This window comes from Oncorhynchus gorbuscha, linkage group LG11 (genome assembly GCF_021184085.1).
Source record: "Oncorhynchus gorbuscha isolate QuinsamMale2020 ecotype Even-year linkage group LG11, OgorEven_v1.0, whole genome shotgun sequence".
Taxonomy (NCBI): Eukaryota; Metazoa; Chordata; class Actinopteri; order Salmoniformes; family Salmonidae; genus Oncorhynchus; species Oncorhynchus gorbuscha.
The window spans coordinates 43,442,381-43,464,981 of NC_060183.1; the positions used below are offsets into that span (position 1 = coordinate 43,442,381).

General features: G+C 42.2%; 1 protein-coding gene across 3 annotated transcripts; it reads right to left on the bottom strand.

Annotated features, from left to right (window-relative positions):
* Window positions 1-675: 675 nt before the first annotated feature.
* LOC124048682 (RILP-like protein 1) lies at window positions 676-21,417 on the bottom strand. Of its 3 annotated transcripts, XM_046369699.1 has the most exons (10): window positions 20,822-21,417; window positions 17,778-17,925; window positions 9,402-9,520; window positions 8,866-8,964; window positions 7,001-7,144; window positions 5,037-5,087; window positions 4,798-4,952; window positions 4,518-4,625; window positions 4,168-4,255; window positions 3,463-3,601 (listed from the first exon to the last, which is right to left on the bottom strand). In XM_046369699.1, exons 1-10 carry the CDS (start codon window positions 21,107-21,109, stop codon window positions 3,596-3,598), a joined length of 1,206 nt encoding a protein of 401 aa, XP_046225655.1. In that variant the 5' UTR covers window positions 21,110-21,417; the 3' UTR covers window positions 3,463-3,595. The 3 variants fall into 3 exon arrangements, with proteins under 3 accessions (XP_046225654.1, XP_046225656.1, XP_046225655.1); XM_046369698.1 differs by lacking the exon at window positions 4,168-4,255 and having other exon boundaries at window positions 676-3,601; XM_046369700.1 differs by lacking the exons at window positions 4,168-4,255; window positions 5,037-5,087 and having other exon boundaries at window positions 676-3,601.
* Between the last annotated feature and the right edge of the window lie 1,184 nt (window positions 21,418-22,601).

The following is a 22,601-nucleotide window of genomic DNA, read 5'->3' on the forward strand; positions in this document are numbered from 1 at the left end:
TCTCCTGGGTTTCACTTTTGGATAAATAAAGGCTTTAGGGAGGTTTTTTTCTCTTCCAGAAGTCAAACGGAATCTGTTCCCTTTCACCTTCAACTCTCTCTGTCCTAGAAGCAGCAATGTCATAAAATCACTATACTGCAGCAGGCACAGTAATGTTGCTGGAATAGTGGAGGCAGCCCCTGTTTTCTTTGCGACTTGCGGCAACTCTCCGTGGTTCTAAATCAATAGTTGTTTAGTGGTCCGACACTGTCAGAAAACATTAACTTGCTTGACCATGCTATAGGTCATATAACGGTTTGTTATGTGCGATATGCTTTGTGGACTTCACTGGACAGAGGTTGCTCTCCGGTTTTGTGATGAAACGAAGGTGTGGTTGAATTTATTCTGCCACTGTATCTTCTTATTGTCTCGGCCTTTAGGCCTATATATCACGGTCGCAAGGCACATGAAAAAAGGGTATAGCAAACAACGCAATTATCACAATGCATAGATTGTAGTATGGGGGAAAAATCTGTCTTGGCTTCTGCAGTGATTTTACCCATGCAGCGCTACTGCACACTAACCACTGAATTACTCTATCACTTGGAGCTGATGTGCTGTACTCAGCTGTACTGTGAAGTAAGCTGATCATTACGTTGCTTTTAGGGACAGTTCAAAATGTATTTGCAACCCCCCCACACACAGAAAATGTACTCAAAAATGATTACCACCATAGCAACCCTGTGTTTATAAACATGGATATCGACTTGACCAATTCAGCATGTTTTGTGGCACAGTCGATGCCACGCAGGGCTATGGCCAGAGGGTTGAGGGTTCACAAGCTCACTCTTCTCCCTGCCTGACTCATTACACTACGATCAGAGGCGGCTGCAGACAATGATCAGCTAGGGGGAAATCCGATTTTCAACATTTTGATGCTATATTTCTAATTATATCAAATATATGCAACACATGTTAGACTAAAACGTGTCCTTGCCAATGTACCACACACAACCAATAAGCAACAAATAACTGCATACCGTTTGCTGACTTTGAGCGTTTTATCATGGATTGCGTTTTCAACACCAAAATCAAATAGAGTATGTAAATCTTGACAAACTGAAAATACACCCCTTCCTACTCAGTGTCGATCGCTTGGCTTGACAATCTCCGAATGTCATGAAACCTTTTTGTGGTTTTGTAACAGATTGAATGTCCGTTGCAGTTTGGATGCTGGAATTATATTAGAGCGGAGTGGATGAACGTGCGCAGGTAGCCTACAGGAGACTTTCGAAGTAAACTAATCAGATTAAAACATTGTTGACTGGTTGTGGTTATGCCACATATAACATGTAATACGTTTTAAAAGTTGAAATGACAAATATTTAGCCTATAATGAAGCGTTAGGTTCGAGGAATAACGCGCTTTAAGCTTTCCCGAATAAGTGGGCCTGCTGGGAAAAATGATGATCTGCAACAGACAGCGCATCAGTATCAGAAGTAAAAACACAGCCAGACTGTCCTTGTACTGTGCCTTTGTAGACCTTAAAATCATTGCATTGTGGTGTCTTGGTAGGATCATGTATTGTCCCCAAGGCCATACACATGTAATTAACTGAATAATGGATTAATTTGATGCGAGACAGCGAATAAAAATTATATTCATATTAAAAATTTAAAATAAAGTTGTATTCATTAATACAAAAAAAGAGATTTTAGCCTCTTTGTATTCCCAATTTTGACACGAATGTAGCAAACAACAGGACAAGGAAGTGAAACCCGGTCACTGGCGTCAAAGGCAAACACCCTATGCATCGTGCCAATAGGGTTAACTCACTTGGTATTAATTGTATCATGGCTCATACAGCGAGGATTGTGACAGTATAATGGGTTTGGAATGACAGTCACAGGGACCAGGGTTTGAGTCCCAGGCAGGGTACCCCCCTAATCCACTATATTGGTTTCAGGTGTTGGAGAACACCATTGAAAGAATGTCCCCGCTAAGTTTCACTCACAGTCCATTTGTGTTAGACAAGAAGGGTTCCTGTCAGGTTTCTGTACTGCACATGTGATGGCAGAGTATGCAGAACAAATGTGCACCCGATTGATACCAATCTTCATGATATCATTCTGCCCAGGTAGGCCTACTTTTGCAGTCAACATTTAATTGGAAGGTTTGCGGGGGAAACGTTGTAAATGACTGTTTCAGCATTGTAAATGACTGTTTCAGCATGCACCGCGGATTTTCTAGTCTTCCCATTAGAAGTGTGTAATTCAGGCTGACTACTAGCATCTTTTGAGTTACAACATCCCATAAATTGAATGTCCAAATCGACTTAAAGTATCAACAAAGAGTTTTGCATCGACACAATTCGAAAGGAAGGCTACAGCTAAATTGTTTCCTTCTACTATTTGCGATTCTCATATTATTATTTTGATTCTCATGATTCGATTCACCACAATTTAACCCCAACTACTACTGTACAATTTTTTTATTTAACCTTTATTTAACCAGGTAGGCCAGTTGAGAACAAGTTCTCATTTACAACTGCGACCTGGCGAAGCACATCGCTCAGTTAGTAAAAAATAATCATTTAAAAGAATCGATTCATTTGAATTAAATTCGTCACTATTTTATTAAACGTTTGACTATTTTTACAACTGTGAAGAGGGGAATCAGTTATATAGTAGATCAAATGTGTTTGGTCTAAACAAGATGAATAGGAGAGCTTTTTGAGCTGCATATATCATGTCTTGACTGTTCTTTCATGCCCAATGATGACCCTGGCGTCTCTACTGCCTATCAGCTATTCGTTTTTGTTCTTGTGGATTTATATTGAAAATCGGTGCAGATATTATGTGGTATGATTGCTAGTTAACTTATTGCAGATCTACTATTGTCACTATGTATAGAGGGCAGGATAGAGTCGACTGTATAGTAATCATGCAGAAAAGTGTAGTGCATAAGGGAAGTACTAAAACACCTTGATAGGGGAGGTGCAAGCAAACAGATGTGGAAATGTGACTATATGGAAGACATTATATAGTAAAACCTGCTAAATGGGGAATGTAAACCAGGGAAAAAATACACCACCCTCCCCTGTGCCCAATATAAAAAAATCACACAACCCTCCCCAAAGCAAAAAAATATGTTTGACAACCCTCCCCTATTTTGGACCAACTCCCCACCCCAGTAAAATTTCGAACTGTCCCTTAAGTGCTGCTGCAGCTCACATGGTGGGCATGGGCGGGGCATTACAGTGAGATGGTTCTGAGTGACCTCATCATATAGCGCTGTCCAATTACAACGTCACGTTCTCCTGGTAAGACGTTGCACGCATCAACCAATGGTTGCGTGCCACGTCATTGACTATTTAATCGCCTGACAGATTGCTATAACATGTGATGTGGTTAGCTGATACTTAAAATACCTATCCTTGCGTTGTAAGATCTGGCAGGCGTCAACAATGCCCGGTCAGAGGAACGTGCCCTATATGTGCTGCAAAGCCTCCTGGGCCTGTTCGGTGTACACCTCATCCTTTCCCGCCCACGAGCTGAAGCTGTCTTCAAACTGTGCATTCCGCTGGGAGTTCCGCCTCTTGTCGCGAGAGAAGAAGCTAAACCTGAGAGAGAAGAGGAAGCGAGGATGGAAAAGTACAGAGAAAAGAGAGACAAAAAAAGTGGACTTCACTACCCAGCGTCATTGTTGCCGTATGTCCTCCAGACATATTCTTTAGTCTCTCATGACTTTAGAGTTCTGTGGTTATAACTGTTCAAATACTGAGATGCATTTCTACACAGTGAGTTCTGAGATGAGACAAAGTGCATCATGGTTAGAGTTATATGCACAAAGCAACAGAAGCAGAGGAAAAGCAATAGTTATAAAAACATCTGTTAATGGGACAGGAAGTGAATACACACCCTATTCTGACTGGCTGATTTGATCATTCAAATCATCTTTCCACTGGACAGTGATTTAGATAGCCCCACAGTCAGCCAATCAGAATATAAACATCTACAACGGATGAGAGGGTCCATGCAGGTGTGATAACCAGGGCCCAGAGTTTTTACTGGTCAGATCACAAAGTCAGGAATAACTCCTGGCCCCACCAATATGACATACAGGGGAAGAAGGTGTTAGCTAAGACAGTGAGTGACACAGAGGCCAACCAATAACGGGGAGTCGTACAAGGGATATGAGATGTCTGATTGGCTGTAAAGTGGGGTCATCTGAAATCAACCCAGCTGCCACCATCGGCATTATGGCTGTGAAGATCCTGTCACACACACACACACACACACACACACACACACACACACACACACACACACACACACACACACACACACACACACACACACACACACACACACACACACACACACACACACACACACACACAGATAGAGATAGAGGGAAGAGAGGGACCACATCAAACCCAGCCCATTTGATTTATTTCCTTCTGCTGTGAGATACGTTGCTACACCCAGTTTGGTGTAGATCAGAATCCAGCGTATCTGCGGATTTGTGGTACGTACAGGCGTTTGATTCCTGACTCGGGCTGTGCGTTGGGTCGGGGCCGCGCCCTCAGTTGTTCGGGAGAAGGGGAAGGAGTAGGGGGGCCGGTCTCATCCTCCGCCTCTTCACTGAAGAGAGAGAGGAAGAACAGTCATCACTCCACCATCATCATTGTCAATATTGTTGACTCCAATACGGTTAACTTTTAACTTCTTAAGTTTAACCTGACAACTTGTGTTAATCTCATCTGATTTAAAAAAAAACATGTTCTGTTTGTATGGTGAAAATAAATAGGGCTGCCTTTTGTAGTAGGCGATCTCCTCCTGCAGCATGAACACTTTGGCCTTGAGCTCGTTTCTCTCGTGCAGAACGTCTCTCAGCTCCTGCAGTGTGAACCGGGGCCTGTTGGGATCCTTCTGGTCCAGGCCTCCCCCCTCCTCATCACATAGCGCCTCCTAGTGAGGTACAGCCACATTACACCATGGGACGAAGGAAGAAAGGAAAGGAAGGAATAGAGGACAGGCAGGAAGGAGGGATACCTTGGTAAAGTGTTGGAACAGAGCAGGTGTGTCCTCATCACACATCGCCTCCTAGTGGCACAGGAAGAGAACTGTAGGTCAGACACTGGGCCCTGTTCCAATACTTAAGAAATGCACCCTTCTCTCCTCCCTTCCTTCATTCCCTACAGCCAGAAGTGCACCTCAGGTTGAGATACTTCAGACTAACTCACTGCATGCAACCAACAGTCTTAAGCCACTCTGTAGCAAATGGCGTGTGAAAAAAGAGGCACCAAGGACAGTCATGCTATAATCGTTACAGGCTGAGCTTGTGTTCCGAGGTCCCGTTGGTACAAACTACATACTCTGCTATTGCGTGTGTTGCAGGGACTAGTCCATGTGCTGTTACAGGGGCGTCAGAGCAGTCTATGTTTAGAGGTGACAGCTGCAGTGGTACGGTCTGCCCCAGTGAGTGTAGGGACAGTGGGTTCTCACACGCACACACAGTCTGACATAGTTGGCACAGGGATACAAGACTCACACATGCTTTGTGCCGTCAAAATCAACAGTTAGGGTGCACACACACAGTAGAACTGCAGGCAGGAGCACACACACACACACTCCCACATACACACTGTGCACGTTTATAACACACCCCGACACACACGCCGACTGTGCGCATACTCCAACACATACCGTATGAGTACACAAAACCTCACTCTTCCTCTTCCTCTCAAACACACACCCATGTGGTAAAGTTAGGGAAAAGGGATCACTGCCTCAAGGTTGGCTGAATCAAAAACAGCCCTTGAAATGCAATCAAACTTCACAATCCCACACGCGTACAGGTGAATGAGGCAGCATCTCAACTCTGTGCTCTAGCGATAGCAGCGTCAATAGGACACTGTTTAAGGGGACAGTGTGTGGTGCAAAGGTTAGAGGTCACGGCAAACACACCATTCTGGGGGCGGCTAGCTAGCTAGCACAACGGTGTTACCCATAGCAACACTGCCTCTTCCTCTACATCCTCATCATCGTCATCCAGGGACGGGAGGCGCGGGGCCGGATCGTACCCCCCCCAACATCAGCTCAGGGTGGTAGTGTCTGTCTGGTTCTGGCCAGCCCACACCCTGAGCCCCCACCTCTGAGGAGTAGGGGCTACCAGGCTGTGAGGGGGGAGATGTTTTTTGTATTGTACCTTTATCAAGGGTTAGTCATTGTAAAAGAAAAGTGACAACATAAATGGTACTGCAGAGTATTGTGGGTGATATGTGTTCCACTTTCTGTATGAAGTCTGTGAAAAAATCTGTTTTTCATTCGGCTACCAGTAAACCAGTTTGGTGTGCATGTGACTACAAAGGTCATTGCCAGGTCACTTTTAGCTGTCCTGAATTGTCTGGCTGCCTTTCTGTCTCTGTCTACATGTCTCTGGCTTGCATGCTGGTTGGCTGGCTAGCTGGCTGTGGAGGGGTAGAGAGGGGGGGCTATTTCTGTCCTGCCCCCCTTCCCTCCACCTCCACTTCCCACCCCTCATATGATAGCCAGGTCATGTTTTCCAAGGAGGCAGAGACTGCAGCTCTACAGGCTGTCAGTCAGACTGCTATAAACTGACTCAGGCTGCAAAGATTATCTCATAGATGTGAAAAGAAAAGATAATACTCTGCCAGGGGCCGCCAGGGTTATAATGAAGCACATAGGGCTGCTGGGGGCAACTCTCCCTGTAATAACTGTGTAGTTACCTGTGCAGGTGAGCCTTAACTGTGTAGCTGCCAGTGTGCCTGGCTGGTTCTACCAACCTGAGCAGGTGTTGTTATTACCTGTGCGGGGGAGGGGGCTGGGGAGGTGTTGTTATTACCTGTGCGGGGGAGGGGGCTGGGGAGGTGTTGTTATTACCTGTGCGGGGGAGGGGGCTGGGGAGGTGTTGTTATTACCTGTGCGGGGGAGGGGGCTGGGGAGGTGTTGTTATTACCTGTGTTGCGGAGGGGTACTGGGGAGAATGTTATTACCTGTGCGGGGGAGGGGGGCTGGGGAGGAGGCTCCTCTAAACCCTGAGGCGTGTCTCCTTGCAGGCGCTCCCTTAAACGTGTTACTTCCTGCCGAAGTGCTCCCATTTCCTGTACCCGTGCCTGAGCTCCCGCCTCCAGTTCCACCTTAAGATACAAATATAATAATATACTGAACAAAAATATAAAGGCCATGTAAAGTGTTGGTTCCATGTTAAATGAGCTGAAATAAAAGATACCAGAAATTTTCCAGACGCACAAAAAGCTTATTTCTCTCAAATTTTGTGCACAAATATGTTTACATCCCTGTTAGTGAGCCTTTCTCCTTTGTCAAGATAATCCATCCACCTGACTGGTGTGACATATCAAGAAGCTGATTACACAGGTGCATCTTGTAATGGGGACAATAAAAGGCCACTCTAAAATGCACAGATCGTGCAATTGGCATGCTGACTGCAGGAATGTCCACCAGAGCTGTTGCATGAGAACTGATTGTTCATTTCTTGACCATAAGCCGCCTCCAACGTCATTTTAGAGCATTTGGCAGTATGTCCAACCGGTCTCACAACCGCAGACCATGTGTAACCACGCCAGCCCTCCACTTCCGCCTTCTTCACCTGTGAGATCGTCTGAGAACAGCCACCTGGACAGCTGATGAAACTGAGGAGTATTTCTGTCTGTAATAAAGCCTTTTGGTGTGAAAAAAAATCATTCTGATTGGCTGGGCCTGGCTCCCCAGTGGTTGGGGATGGCTCCTATTGTCACGCCCTGGCCATAGAGAGGCTTTTTATTCTCTATTTTGGTTAGGCCAGGTTGTGACTAGGGTGGGCGTTCTATGTTCTTTTTTCTACGTTTTTGTATTTCTTTGTTTTTGGCCGGGTATGCTGTCTGTCGTTGTCTCTGATTGAGAACCATACTTAGGTAGCTCTTGCCGACATGGGTTTTGTGGGTAGTTATTTTCTGTTTAGCGTGTGTTGCACCTGACGGAGCAGTTTTGGTTGTGCCTTTTGTTACTTTGTTATTTAGTGTTCAGTTATATTTATAAAATGCCGAACACGTACCACGCTGCACCTTGGTCCTCACCTTCTTCCACCAACGGCCGTTACACCTATGCTCTCCCAGGCCCACTCATGGCTGCGCCCCTTCCCAGTTATGTGAAATCCATAGATTAGGGCCTAACTTGCTGACTAGACCGGACAAGCGCGCGCGTCCGCGTGTGCCAACACTCACATGTGGACACAAAGATTGAAATATCAAAACAAACTCTGAACCAACTATATAAATTTGGGGAAAGGTGAAGCACATGAAACATTCAAGGCAATTTAGCTAGATAGCTTGCTGTTGCTAGGTTATTTGTCCTAGGATATAGACATTGGTTTGTTATTTTACCTGAATTGCACAAGGTCCTCTACTCTGACAATTAATCCACAGATAAAAGAGTAAAAGTTAGTTTTTAGTAATCTGTCCACCTTCAGTCTTCTTCTTCGGACTTTATATGGCGGTTGGCAACCAACTTTAAGGTGCACTACCACCACCAACTGGACTGGAGTGTGCACCTCAGTTCATCTTTCAATCACCCACGTGGGTATATGCTCCTAAAAACCAATGAGGAAATGGGAGAGGAGGGACTTGCAGCTCATCAAGCGTCAAAAATATAACCAAGTTCTATTTTAGCGCCTGGCTACGCAGACGCTCATTGACGCGGGCGAGCACGTTATTTCAGTTGACTGATTTCCTTATATGAACTTGTTGAAATTGTTGAACTTATATTCTTGTTCAGTATACATTGTTGAAGTACTTCTGAACTATTTTGTTTTTCAAATACTGTGGGTAAGAAAATATGTATTACACATCCTAAGGCGCCGAACCTTCTGTTCGATGAGGGCTTTCCCCTGAGCTTCCACCACGGAGATCTTGTGGCGCAGGTCATGGTTGATCTTCATCAGACGAGACTGCTGCTGCTGGAGCTAGAGATATTGAGGGATGGAGGGGAAGGGAGGTGCGGAGAGGGAGATGGACGGATGGGTGGAAGTAAAGAGGGGGGTAGAAACAAGAAGAGATGGTGGTAGAGTGAGTCGGAGAGAGAGTTAGGGGACAGGCGGAATAGAGAGGAACGTGGGGCCCAGAGAGGGAAGAAGTACAGGGGGATGTGACAGAGGGAAACAGAGGGTCAGGTCATTGATCCATCAAATCAATACACTTTAATAAATAAACAAATCCCCCCCATAGTCTACAAGCAGTCCCTGACCCCTAACCCAGTCTCCCCTTGACACTGATCTAAGGTCAGTTTTGTGTTCTACCTCCTAATGGTTAAGGTTGGGATTGGGGAAGGGTCAGCTGATCTTAGGTCTGTGCAAAGGGACATGTTCTACCCCCAAGCAAGCACCCATCCTGCTGCCCTTACTGCCTCAACGTCCTCGTTCTTGAGCGTGAGCTCGCGGTCTTTGGCTCGGATCTCGTCTCTCTGCTTGTCCACCACCTCCTTCAGCTTCTTCATCACCTGGCGCTCCCGCTCCGACATACCTGGCAACGCAGCAGAGAAAACATGGCAGAGCAGAGACGGTTAACTCAGTATGGATGAACACTATAAATACTAGGCAGCCAAGACACAGGAAAAAGGATCCAGCTTAGAACAACATGAATACTCTGTGTGAGTATGTGTATTATTTGTACACCTTTTGTACTGCACTAGAGAATAAATCAAGTGATTATGAGCACAGCAACCGAGTTCCTGTCTGTAAGCCCGACTAGCGAGGTTTAAAATAGCAAACAGGCACACATACGTACTTGATATCTCTGACACAGAAACGGCGTACCCATGGCTGACGCACAGCCCTGAATATCAGCAATGGAGGAAGTCAGACTTTAAAACCTCAGTCAGGACTGAGCTGGTGGAGAGGGGACTTAGTGGGGACGTATGTGTGCGTGATGTGTGATTATGTAGTGTGTGTCTGTGTGTGTGTCTAGCATAGGGATGGGCACGAGTAATCGACTCAAGTACTCGAACGAACGTCAAAACTCGATCTTTAACCAAAGATCTACTTTTTTCAAATACTGTAAAGGTATTTGGTGGAATGTGGCTGCCCGAATGGGCAAGTGAAATGTATCCTCCCAAAAAATGTTGTCTTGAAGACAACGTTAATTTGCTTTGACTCTAGTGTTCCATTTGTACTAGTGCATTTGTCGGGGTACAACGAAAAAGAAACCAAGCCAAGCATCCCACAGTTCTCCCTAAATTCCCTATCCCCTCCGTATCTTATTCACTCAATTGTGTCCAACTGTTCTCTCTTACACACGCGTGCTGAGAGTGCACACAAAATCCCGTAAGGCCTACACAATTAATTGCCTATAAAACTCTACAGGGCCTTCAGAAAGTACGCACACTATTTGACTTTTTCCACATTTTGTGGTGTTACAGCCTGAATTAAAAATGAATTAAATCAAGATTTTTGGTCAATGGCCTACCCACAATACCAAATAATGTCAGTGGAATTATGTTTTTCTATAAAAAATGAATTACAAATGAGAAGCTGAAATGTCTTGAGTCAATAACTATTCAACCCCTTTGTTATGGCAAGCCCAAATAAGTTCAGGAGTAAACATTTGCTTAACAAGTCACATAAGTGGCATGGACTAACTGTCAGGACCCGGTTACGAACCCGGGTCTCCGGAGTGAGAAACAGTCACTTAACCAACTGAGCCACGAATAGTCAGCAGAACCCAGAAGATGAGGCAGACACAGCAGTACTTGAGACGGTGTATTTAATGAAGTAAAAAGTGAAGTTCTTCAGGAAAACATGTAACTCCACAACCTCAAAAGGAATTCCACAAGAACTAAGGTAATCCTCCAAGACAAAAAGGTAAATCCACAAGGTGAAAGGAATAGCACAAAAAGCCTTAAAAGATACTCAAAAAACAAACAAACAAGAACAAAAAAAAAAACCAGAATTCCACAAGAGAGTCCACCGGGATCTACAAGAGTTCACAGAGTACTAGGGCTGGGTGCTAACATACAAACACAGAGCACAGAACTGAGTAAAACAAAGGGTTTAAATACAATCAGGGGAAACGAGGCACAGGTGCAAATAATAATGGGGATCAAGGGAAAACAAAAGGTCAAAAGGCACAATGGGGGCATCTAGTGACCAAAAACCGGAACAACCCTGGCCAAATCCTGACACTAACTCTGTGTGAAATAATAGTGTTTAACATAATTTTTTAATGACTACTTCATCTCTGTACCCCACACATACAATTACCTGCAAGGTCCCTCAGTCGAGCAGTGCATTTCAAACACAGATTCAACCACAAAGACCAGGGAGGTTTTCCAATGCCTCGCAAAGAAAGGAACCCTTTGAGCATGGTGAAGTTATTAGTTACAATTTGGGTGGTGTATCAATACACCCAGTCACTACAAAGATACAGGTGTCCTTCCTAACTCAGTTGCCAGAGAGGAAGGAAACCACTCAGGGATTTCACAATGAGGCCAAAGGTGACTTTAAAACAGTTACAGAGTTTAATGGCTGTGTTAGGAGAACTGGATGGATCAACAACAATGTAGTTACTCCACAATATTAACCTAATTGACAGAGTGAAAAGAAGGAATCCTGTACAGAATAAAATATTCCAAAAACATGCTGCCTGTTTGCAACAATGCACTAAAATAATACTGCAGAAAATGTAGCAAAGCAAATAAGTTTTTGTCCTGAACAGAAAGTGTAATGTCTGGGGCAAATCCAATAAAAAAAATCCAATAATTTCAGGATAATAAAAGAAACAGAATGGAGCTAAACACAGGCAAAATCCTAGAGGAAAGCCTGGTTCAGTCTGCTTTCCACCAGACACCGGGAGATGAATTCACCTTTCAGCAATACAACAACCTAAAACACAGCGCCAAATCTACACTGGAGTTGCTTACTAAGAAAACAGTGAATGTTCCTAAGTGGCCGGGTTACGGTCTTGACTTAAATCTGCTTGAAAATCTGTGGCTAGACCTAAAAATGGTTGTCTAGCAATGGTCAACAACCAATTTGACAGAGCTTGAAGAATTTTGAAAATAATTAAGGGTAAATGTTGCACAATCCAGGTGTGGAAAGCTCTTCGAGGCTTACCCAGAAAGACTCACAGCTGTAATCGCTGCCAAAGGTCATTCTAACATGCATTTACTCAGGGGGTTGAATACTTATCTAATCAAGATACAGTACATTAGTGTTTTATTTTTCATGATTTATTTTTCCTTACACTTTGACAATACAGAGTTGTAAACACAGCAAAATTTGGAAAAAGCCAAGGGGTGTGAACACTTTCCGAAGGCCCTGTAACTGATGGGAAACACAAAATCAAAATTGAGTTTTTGATTGATGTAGAGAAATACGTGTTCCAACAACGAGCTGCAGTTTTGGAATAATTGCGTCCTGTCTATTTTCCGCATAGGCTACTTTGCAAATTGCGAGTGCCATTTAGCCTGTTGGGGAAACCCGTTCCCAGTTGGGAACGTTTCTACATAAATTGCCTAATATGTAATTATCAAAAATATTTAACTTCAATTAAATCAGAAATGCAGCACACCAAAGGAAAGCTAAACCTCTTGCTAATCCAGTCACCATGTCAGATTTAAAAAAAAAATCCATGCAATCTGCTTACTGATCAGTAGACAACACATTGGGTAAGTTACAGCAAAGTACATTTTCACAAAAGTCAAAAATTGCACTAAAATTCATCAATTACCTTTGAATATCTTCTTCTTTTGTCAACAGTAAAGGTCACCACGAAACAATAAAGGGTTGTTTTGTTCATATAATCCATTTCTATAGCCTGACCGAAACATTTTGGAAATCTTAATTTTTTTCTTCAATTTTCCAAAATATATGTTTCCGGGTATGTGTGAATATTATTTTTTAATTTTGTATATAGTTATTTTCAGCAATGTACCCATGTACCAATTCGGCCACTTGGGTACATTTGGGAAACTTGTGAGGGACACCTGGGTGACTACATACCCAATGGCATGTACCTCACTCATTCCTAGAGGCATCTGTCTGAAACTTTGGGGAAATACTGTTGCCTGGTTATTCTCTCATGTAAAAGTATCCAGAGTATCATAACTGAATATGTTGATGTTCTAGTTGATTTTAAAGATGCTACAACAATAAAATAACTGAAAAACGCCTGTTTATCTCCTTGTATTTTCTTCTACCAGATCTATTGTGTTATATTCTCCTACATTCAATTCACATTTACACAAACTTCAGAGTGTTTTTAATCAAATGGTAACAAGAATATGCATATCCTTGCTTCTGGGCCTGAGCTACAAGCTGTTAGAATAGGGTATGTCTTCAGGCGGAAATTGCACAAAGTGGGGGGGTATCCTTAACAGGCTTTAGAATTGGTTAGCCTAGGCCCTAGGCTATAACCCCCCTAAACATAGACAGGTTCCACGCCGAAAAAATTATCAAGAAAAATAACATTTTTTTTTATCAAAATCATTAAGCCTATAGGCCTACTGACCAAATAGATGTCATGGCTTTAATTCATCACCATGCAGGGTTCAATGTGGACAGGCAGAATAAACTAAATCTAACGTCTATATCGAGAGAGAAAAAACACCAATTTTGTTTTGTAACCCTGAAAAATGTCTATCAAACGTGCCAAATTGAACCCCCTTTCAAATTGTCCCTCCTTGAGAATAACTGTTCCAGACCCGAAATGCGCATCACTATGGGTGACCCTGTAAAACACATTTCACTGCACCTATCCGGTGTATGTGTCAGTAAAACATCACAATCATCAGCACTTTGCACTGGCAACTCTTTTCATTCGGAAAAAGATTTTGTTATATTTAATTCTGTTATATTACATCATGTTTTTTTAATACTATAAAATAGGTGTGTCTTGACTGTGATAAGGGCTTGGGAAATAAGTGGCTTGTCTGCTAAATTAACAAAACAAGGCTTTGCCATTGCACAGTCATCGGCTTCGACAAGCAAGTGCCACTGCTGAGTAAACTACTTTTTTAAAGACTGTATTCTTTTTTTACCTTTATTTAACTAGGCAAGTCAGTTAAGACCAAATTCTTATTTTCAATTACGGCCTAGGAACAGTGGGCTGCCCCTGAACTGCCTTGTTCAGGGGCAGAACGACAGATTTTTACCTTGTCAGCTCGGGGATTCGATCTTGTAACCTTTTGGTTACTAGTACACCACTTTCACCACTGGGCTACGCTGCCACTGTGTTCCACAATATAGGCTAATATAACCAGTTGATATTATGGGTTCAATAAATTCATCTTAAATGGTACTTTTTTTATTGACTGAGTGCCCTCAGAAAGTATTCATACACATTGACTTATTCCACATTTTGTTGTGTTACAGCAATTCCAATGGTATTTTTGTCTCTCAAACATCTACACGCAATGTGCCATAATGACAAAGTGAAAATCTTTGCCAATATTATCAAAAATGAAATACCCAAATATCTCATTTACATAAGTATTCACACCCGAGTTAATACTTTGTAGATGCAACTTTGTGAGCAATTACAGCTGTGAGGTTTTCTGGGTAAGTCTCTAAGAGCTTTCCACACCTGAATTGTGTAACATTTACCCATTATTCTTCTCAAATGTCTTCAAGCTCTGTTAAACTGGTTGTTGATCATTGCTAGACATCTATTTTCAGATCTTGCCATATATTTTCAAGTATATTTAAGTGAAAACTGTAATCCGGCCATTCAGGAACATTCACTGTCTTCTTAGTAAGCAACTTGAGTGTAGATTTGGCCTTGTGTTTTAGGTTATTGTTCTGTTGAAAGGTGAATACATCTCCCAGTGTCTTGTGGAAATCAGACTGAACCAGGTTTTCCTCCAGGATTTTGCCTGTGCATTTTTGCCTCCATTCCATTTATTGTTTTATCCTGAAAAACTCCCCAATCCTTAATGATTACAAGCATACCCATAACATGATGCAGCCACCACTGTGCTTGAAAATATGGAGAGTGGTACTCAGTAATGTGTTGTGTTTGCTCCAAACATAACACGTTGTATGCAGGGCAACATTTTTGCAGTATTACTTTAGTGCCTTGTTGCAAACAGGCTGCATGTTTTGGGATATGTTTATTCTGTACAGACTTCCTTCTGTTCACTCTGTCAATTAGCTAAGTACTACAATGTTGTTGATCCATCCTCAGTTTTCTCCTATCACAGCCATTAAACTCTGTAAGTGTTTTAAAGTCACCATTGGCCTCATGGTGAAATCCCCGAGCGGTTTCCTTCCTCTCTGGCAAATGATTTAGGAAGGATGCCTGTATCTTTGTAGTGACTGAGTGTATTGATACTAAAGGTGGACCGATTGTGATTTTTCAACGCCGATACCGATTATTGGAAGACCAAAAAAGCAGATACATATTAATCTGACGATTTTTACATTTCTTATTTGTAATAATGACAATTACAACAATACTGAATGAACACTTATTTTAACTTAATATAATACATAAGTAGAATCAATTTAGCCTCAAATAAATAATGAAACATGTTCAATTTGGTTTAAAAAATGCAAAAACAAAGTGTTGGAGAAGAAAGTAAAAGTGCAATATTTGCCATGTAAGAAAGCTAACGTTTAAGTTCCTTGCTCAGAACATGAGAACATATGAAATCTGGTGGTTCCTTTCAACATGAGTGTTCAATATTCCCAGGTAAGAAGTTTTAGGTTGTAGTTATATGAATTACAGGACTATTTCTCTCTATACCATTTGTATTTCATGAACCTTTGACTACCTTTCACTTCAATTACACCAGTCTCATCTCGGGAGTTGATATGCTTGAAGTTATAAACAGCGCAATGCATGACACACAACGAAGAGCTGCTGGCAAAACACACAAAAGTGTTGTTTGAATGAATGTTTACGCGCCTGCTTCTGCCGACCTCCGCTCAGTCAGATACTTAGATACTTGTATGCTTGTATGCTCAGTCAGATTTTACGCAACGCATGACACGCTAGATAATATCTAGTAATATCATCAACCAAATAGTGATTATGATTAATTGATTGTTTTTTATAAGATAAGTTTAATGCTAGCTAGCAATTTACCTTGGCTTACTGCATTCGCGTAACAGGCAGTCTCCTTTTGGAGTGCAACGAGAGAGAGGCAGGTTGTTATTGCGTTGGACTAGTTAACTGTAAGTTTGCAAGATTGGATCCCCAGAGCTGACAAGGTGAAAATCTGTCGTTCTGCCCTTGGTCGAGGCAGTTAACCCACCGTTCCTAGGCCGTCATTGAAAATAAGAACATGTTCTTAACTGGCTTGCCTAGTTAAATAAAGATTAAATAAAGGTGTAAAAAAAATATTTTAAAAAGGCAAAATCTGTGTCCAAAAATACCGATTTCGATTGTTATGAAAACTTGAAATCGGCCGTAATTAATCGGCCATTCCGATTAATCGGTCGACCTCTAATTGATACACCATCCAAAGTGTAATTAATATACCATGCTCAAAGGGATGTCTGTTTTTTGGGGGGACCCATCTACCAATAGGCCCTTCTTTGCGAATCATTGGAAAACCACACTCGTCTTTGCGGTTGAATCTGTGTTTGATATTCACTGCTCGACTGAGGGACCTTACAGATAATTCTATGTGTGGGGTACAGAGATGAGGTAGTTATTCAAAAATCATGTTAAACACTATTATTGCACACAGAGTGAGCCCATACAACTTAATACGTAACATGTTAGGCACATTTTTGCTCCTGAATTGATTTAGGCTTGCCATAACAAAAGGTTTGAATACTTATTGACTTATAGACATTTCAGCTTTTCACTTGTAATAAACATTTTATTAATTTGTTTAAAACAATTGAAAAACACAATTCCACTTTGAAATTATGGGGTATTGTATGTAGGCCAGTGACATAAAAACATCTCAATTTAATTCATTTTAAATTCAGGCTGTTACACTGTTACACAATAAATTCAGGCTGTTACACAATAAAATGTTGAAAATGTCAAGGTGTGCAATGTAAGTATATGGGGCAATTTAGCATTTAGGATTGGTTATCGGTAATGGCTATGATAAAAATGAGACATTGTTTCGCACTGTTGGCATACAGATAAATGCGCAAATATTTGTTTTCTGGTGCAGGCCTTTTGTTCTAAACATGACAGTCCTAAACAGTCAAAAATGTCAAATGTCTATCCCTAGTCTAGCAGGTGTACGAAACACTGAGGGTGGTCTGTCTCTGTGCTCATTCTCATGTGTGTCTGTGTGCAGTTGGACTGTAGCCCCTCTGTGACATCACGACAGAGCCACTCATGCAGTGATGAGCCTGGCTCAGCCTCAAACACAGAGAAGGCCTCCTTTGTGTGTGTGTGTGTGTGTGTGTGTGTGTGTGTGTGTGTGTGTGTGTGTGTGTGTGTGTGTGTGTGTGTGTGTGTGTGTGTGTGTGTGTGTGTGTGTGTGTGTGTGTGTGTGTGTGTGTGTGTGTGTGTGTGTGTGTGTGTGTGTGTGTGTGTGTGTGTGTGTGAGAGAGAGAGAGAGAGAGAGAGAGAGAGAGAGAGAGAGAGAGAGAGAGAGAGAGAGAGAGAGAGAGAGAGAGAGAGAGAGAGAGAGAGAGAGAGAGAGAGAGAGAGAGAGAGAGAGAGAGAGAGAGAGTGTGTGTGTATACAGTGTATATGTATTTGTAACCAACATTCTTTAAAAGAGGCAATTAAGTAATATCGTCATTGTGTGCATGTATGGGTTTAGACTTTAGGGTGTAGAGTAAAGGGTTTAGGATTCAGGGTTTAGTACCTTCGTGCCTCTGCAGGTCCTCTTCACTCATGGGGTCTTTGATGGACATGTTCGTAAGGAGTGTTTTGTTCTCTTCCTGAAGCTGAGCGATCTGAGACAACAGGTCCTGGGCCTCCCCTCTCCATACATCTTCTACCAGCTCCAGCTCCTACGCACGCACACACACACACACACACACACACACACACACACACACACACACACACACACACACACACACACACACACACACACACACACACACACACACACACACACACACACAGTTAACAAACACACACTCCATACATCTTGTCTGCACGCACACACTCCAAACACAGACTCCTCTCCTCTCCATTCATGCCTGCTCACAGCCCCACCACAAACACATCCTTAAAATGTGGTGTTTCCACCATATTACTTTAACCAATTCAGCCCTCTCTGATCAATGGTTTGAAAGCACACAAGGAAAAGAAGCCATTTGGGCTAATATTAGGACGTGGCCACAGACATACCACTGAGCCATGATTTGTTTGAGTAATCACACTCAGAAAAAAGGGTTCCAAAAGGGTTCTTCGGCTGTCCCCATAGGAGAACCCTTTTTGGTTCCAGGTAGAACCCTTTGGGTTCCATGTAGAACCCTTTCCACAGAACCAAAAAGGGTTCTTCAAAGGGTTATCCTATATAGGGACAGCCGAATAACCCTTTTAGGTTCTAGATGGCACCTTTTTTCCTACAACATGTGCATTGGTAGGCTATACAAAAGGCATCCGTTTTGTTGTCAACCTGAACTTTTACAGTGGCTTTCTCCTGTCTGTCAATGAATGTCTTCATCCTCGTGACGTTTAAAGATAGTTGGTCTCATAGACTATACTCTGGCTTTACTGTCAGCTTTACTGTTGTTTGCATAGCCTACACACTAAAATCAAATGGTTCTATATAGTTCCAAATAAGGGTTAATTGGCTTATAACCATAGCAGAACCCTTTTTGCTGCTATATGGAACCTTTGAAGGTTCTATAAAGAACTGTGCTCATAAGGTTCTAAATGGAATCTGTATGGTGCTGTAAAGAACCCTTTCCTAAGGTCCTATAAATAACCATTACAAAAACCTCTATATAGCACCAATATAGGGTTCCGCTATGCTTACAACCCTTTTTGGGGCTATATTGAACCCTTATAAATGGTTCTTTAAAGAACCTTTATGGAGAATGGTTCTATAAAGAATCTTTCTAAATCTCAAAGGATCCTTGTAGAACCATCCAGGGTTTTTCATTCTTGGTTAATAGCCATGTTAAATTGTAAAAATGCCTTTGATGTTATTATTGTGTTAATTAACAAGTTGAATCAGGTGTGCTAGCTCTGGAATGGCTGGGGGTCCCTGAGGAAAGAATTGAGAACTACTGACTTATTTGTCAACTGTTCTTAATTGACACAAGGCCATACGTGTGTCTTTCACAAGATACTGTCACTGGCCATGGTCACATATACACCCTATATACAGCAGTATATGGACACCCCTTCAAATGAGTGGATTCGGCTATTCCAATCACACGCGTTGCTGACAGGTGTATGAAATCGAACGCACAGCAGTGCAATCTCCATAGACAAACATTGGCAGTAGAATGGACTTACTGAAGAGCTCAGTGACTTTCAAAGTTATAGGGTGCCACCTTTCCAACAAGTCAGTTCATGAAATGTATGCCCTGCTAGAGCTGCCCCGGTCAACTGTAAGTGATGTTATTGTGAAGTGGAAACGTCTAGGAGTAACAACGCCTCAGCCGCAAAGTCATAGGTCACACGAGCTCACAGACGGGGACCCCTGAGTGCTGAAGCGCTTAGTTAGTTTCACACATCCCCATGTGCTACAATCGCGTAACACAACAGATTAGATCAACTGGAATGACATTCTCGCCAAAATATTCGAACGAGCCACAGTCACTACATTTTAATTATCAATAAAAGAGGAAATAACCCTTTTTTGAACTGCTAAGAACCATTGAAGGGCTCAACAGGTTATTTGGGTTAGTATGGTTCCACATAGAACTATCACCCTTCCCAAAGAACGCTTAAGGAACCCACATTTTTTTCTGGCCTACTTAACCTTCTACTGAACATTTCCAAAGCATTTATTTGAAGTTTAAGTTTAAACATATCATCCTAAGCATTTCCAGGGGCAATAACTCTACCTACATGTACATGTTACCTCAACTAACCGGTGCCCCCGCACATCGACTCTGTACTGGTACCCCCATGTATATAGTCTCGCTATTGTTATTTTACTGCTGCTCTTTAATTATTTGTTACTTTTATTTCTTATTGTTATCTGTATTTTTGTAAACTGCATTGTTGGTTAGGGGCTCGTAAGTAAGCATTGTGCGCATGTGACTAATACAATTTGATTTGATGTAATAAACATGGCTCTCTTGTCTAAGTAACATTCATGTCGTGACACACTTTATTTGAGTCAGGAGACACATCTCAGTCAACCAATGACAGGCCAGTTTAACTCCCACCATGTCACTGTCATGAGACCAGCAACGACATTTTTATTTTTAGTGCACCTACTCTGACTGTCGCAGAAGGACATGATTAGGGTAGAGAGATATGCCTTCGTGTAAACGCGTTATAGACCTACTATGCACAGTAATGCACTAGTCAAGTGAACACTTGTGTTGTGACCCTATATATTTTGTATGAGCATATTTCTATCCCCAAAACATCCTAAGTGATTTTCTGCGACATAGCAGCGATACAAAGAGGTAGGCCTAATTGTAACAATATCCTCAGTCAGTGAAGTGTCATTCACGTCAGAGACCAATTTTATTTGGGCATATCAGTTAGATTTTCTAAATGCTTAGTACACTTTCCAAAGTTATTGTTAAGATAATCTCATTGCATTCTTTTCATGATGGCATGACAAATTAGTTGTCTTCTCAAACTTTTCTATGTTTGTTACCATTATTGTCATATCTTCACCAAACATTATTTGGCCTACTGTTATCAATGATGTTTGGTTACAACTTGGCATATTATTAATCTTATCATGTATAAACTAATTATGACCTTCTTGTGTTTCTTCTCTTTCTCCAGCCGGTCCATCCGGTCCAGTCGTAGTTTGTCCAGTTCCAGCCTCAACTCCTCTGTCTCCGGGCTGATGCTGTTCCTACTGACCATCACCTCCAGGATCTCCAGCACCCGCACCACTTTTGGCATGAGCCTGGACAGAGCCTCGCATCCATACTGATCAATGATCCGCTCAAACTCCTGGCCCACCACCGCGGCTATGTCATACACGTCCATAACCGTTAAATCGGCCACATTCTTCTCCAACGCTGACCCAAACTCTTCCATGGCTGACTGGGTGGGTGGGTTTGTATTCTGACTGTCCCCCCGCTCTGGCAGTTTTCCGCAGTCTCTCCCTGCTTTACCGGGCTATTATATTTCCTTCGACACAACAAACTTCGTCCCCTTGGGAAAAGTATTTACTTTTGGTTGTTCTGCAGGCTCTGTGTGTATCGTGTCCACGTCAATAAGTACAGATGCGTATCGATTGGGGTTTTCTACTCGCGTCGGACATCTTGTCAGCGATTTATGATCAATTTGATAAAATCACCCGCCTTCCCATTGCGGTTCTGCTGCGCTGTCGTTCTCTCCCGATTATGTGGTCAGATTGCAGTTTGTAATGCGCATGTCAGGAATATCAATCGGTTGAGGTCGCCGCTAGGGTGAATTTGAAAAATAAATAAAAACATGACATCTCAGTGTCAGTGGTGTGAGAAGAAGATATTCAGTTGTGATATTAATTGTTCTGACTGATTTAGTGCACGTCTATGGTAATTGAAGAGCCTACAGTTAAACAGTCTATGATCCGAAGTAATGAGGGGAAAAGGACTAGACATCACATAGGCATCCTAATTAAGACCACAATATTAGAAATCAGATCAGTGTAATGCCTGGATTGTGTTAATTATACAAAGGATAACATTGACTGTGTGAAGCCACCCTGAACTGCAGTATACTGTGAAATAAAAAGGCACAATATAATATAAACGTGATCTTTAAACCAAAGCCATACAGATGTAGGATTTTAATTTGATCACCCTGTTGCAGGACACATTTCCTGCAATACACGACATGTAAAACATTTAGTATATTTGAGATTTAAAAAGGCTTCTGACATTTGAAATTTCCACTTAAAAATGTCCGACTTGATTTTCCCATATGAAAAATGTACCAACCCCTACAAAAATGTCCATTAATTAAAATCCACATAACAATTTATATTTCCTGTTGCTGCAACATTATTTTCCTGCTGTAGCAAACTGGATCAAATTAAGATCCTACATCTGTAATAGTCAATCAAATCCATACATTGGTTTTATGTAAACATAACTGGCTTCCAGTTGAACATCCGCTACAAGACCATGGTGCTTGCCACGGAGCTTAGGCACCTCAGTACCTCCAGGCTCTGATCAGGCCCTACACCCAAATAAGGGCACTGCGTTCATCCAACCACTGTACAGCTCAGCCCAGTCAAAACATGGTGGAACAAACTCCCTCACGACGCCAGGACAGCGGAGTCAATCACCACCTTCCGGAGACACCTGAAACCCCACCTCTTTAAGGAATACTTAGGATAGGATAAAGTAATCCTTCTCACCCCCCCCCTTAAAATATTTAGATGCACTATTGTAAAGTGGCTGTTCCACTGGATGTCATAAGGTGAATGCACCAATTTGTAAGTCGTTCTGGATAAGAGCGTCTGCTAAATGACTTAAATGTAATGTAAATGTAAACATACAATTCAATTAGGCTATAAGGCCTACAACTATAAAATACAGAC

Bases quoted from the DNA above. Each gene is read 5' to 3' on its own strand.
- LOC124048682 (XM_046369698.1), bottom strand. From the start codon at position 21,109: ATGGAAGAGTTTGGGTCAGCGTTGGAGAAGAATGTGGCCGATTTAACG. The intron at 8,965-9,401 runs GTAAGGGCAGCA...CAATATCTCTAG, and splicing joins AGAACGAGGACGTTGAGGCA to CTCCAGCAGCAGCAGTCTCG. The intron at 4,953-5,036 runs GTATCCCTCCTT...GTACCTCACTAG, and splicing joins TGTTCCAACACTTTACCAAG to GAGGCGCTATGTGATGAGGA.